The 1,585-nt window shown below is 47.2% G+C and overlaps 1 protein-coding gene across 1 annotated transcript in view; it reads right to left on the reverse strand.

Moving 5' to 3' along the window:
- The window catches only part of sowahb (sosondowah ankyrin repeat domain family member B), a 7,089-nt gene extending 6,457 nt beyond the window's left edge, over nt 1-632 (reverse strand). Inside the window, exon 1 of the mRNA XM_008303466.1 lies at nt 30-632. Coding sequence (XP_008301688.1) covers nt 30-626 — 597 coding nt within the window. The 5' untranslated portion in view covers nt 627-632. The remainder of the gene's footprint in view (nt 1-29) is intronic.
- Between the last annotated feature and the right edge of the window lie 953 nt (nt 633-1,585).

Here is a 1,585-nt window from a genome sequence, read left to right on the forward strand (position 1 = left end):
TCAGCTCTCCCTGTGAGGCGTTCAGGGACCGGCTGGCCGGTACCGGGGCCAGAACTCGCTCTCTGCTGCCCCAGCTTGGTGCTGTGCAGCGGGGCAGCTCCAGTCCTCTCCTGGACCCGAGTCTCCACCTGGACAGGTGAGCTCCTCACCTGCTGCTGTCTCGGGTTAGGCTTCGCCTCCACGTTGTTGTTGTTGTTCAGCATGATCCCGGCTGCAGGGAGGCTTGTTTTCAGGGCGGTTTCTCCCGACGGGGCGGGTGTTGTCTCCTCCGGTTTCTGCCGAGGCTTCTCCGTGCTCGTACCGGGGCTGCGGTGCGCGTTTTCCGGCGTGCGCTGGCCGTTGGCCCCGGCGTGGAGCCGCGGAGCCCCGGAGGTTCCTCCTTCAGCGCCTCCACCCGGAACATGGCCCCGGAATTTCTTCCTGAGAACCACAAAAGAAACTCCGTCCGTCTGCCTGACGGTGGCCACGGAGTTGACGAACTTCTTGAAGAGCTCCCGGTTCCGGTCCCGCTCCGCGTGGTCCCGGAGGAAGGGTCTGAAGTGCAGCAGGAGATCCGCGTTTTTCACCGAACCTCCGCTGCTCTGGAGGAAGTGCAGCACCGCGTCCTGGGTCAGAACCGCGTCCATGCTGGCGTCGCTGTGGCCGGGCTGCGAGTCTCGGGCTGCTCCCGCCCTGCTGGTCTCAAAGGTCGGAGCCGTTTCTGTCAGACCAGAATAAGCCCCGCCCACCGCAGGTATTTAACACCTGACTCACCTGCTGCATTCCTGCAGGTAACCCGGATGTGTGTCAAACAAACAGCTGCAGGGACTGAATGTGCAGAGAAACGATGCACAAAGATCTTTTTTATTTTCTGTGTTGTGACGTTAAAAACATGAAAACTCAAGTTTCTTTGAAGCTGATCATAAATATTCATCATAACTGACTAACAGTGATCATAAAACGACTTTTAGGGCCTTTTTGTTCTACATGAGATTAGATAAGATAAAACAGGACTGAAGTAAATTATTGTGCCGGATGTTGAAAACCAAATTACATAATGTGAGATTCAATGCAGCTAAAATAGAAAAATAATAAGACATAAGTACAATACATGACATAAAAAACAAATAAATCATCTAAAACAAGACTAGAATAGAAAACTAAGAAGTAATACTGACGTAGTGAAGCAATATTGCAGATAAAACTTAAATACTGCACCAGAAAAATTAAATATTGGACATAATCCTGATACTAGTATTGCTATATTGCAGATGATATTATTGTTTAGATTGTTTCCTTTCAACCCATGTAAATAGCCACCTTAGTTTCTTGTCATATAAATGTAATTTAAAGTCATTTCTGATGCTTTTCTCAGATTACATGGAGCCGTTTGATCCATTTTAACATGAAAAAAAAAAGCTAAGTGCAGCTTTAAACTTGCTGTTGCTGATTTTTATTTATTTATTTGACATCAAACCACATTTTAAGGTAATACGTGGAACTTGCTGGCAAATAGTCATCTATTTATACATGTAGGAGTTAAAGAAAAATGTTATTTTTCATTTGGAGCCAAGTACGGTCTGTTTTTTGGTCAGTTTGTGTTTGT

The sequence above is a fragment of the Stegastes partitus genome, unplaced genomic scaffold (assembly GCF_000690725.1).
Source record: "Stegastes partitus isolate 25-593 unplaced genomic scaffold, Stegastes_partitus-1.0.2 Scaffold2012, whole genome shotgun sequence".
Taxonomy (NCBI): Eukaryota; Metazoa; Chordata; class Actinopteri; family Pomacentridae; genus Stegastes; species Stegastes partitus.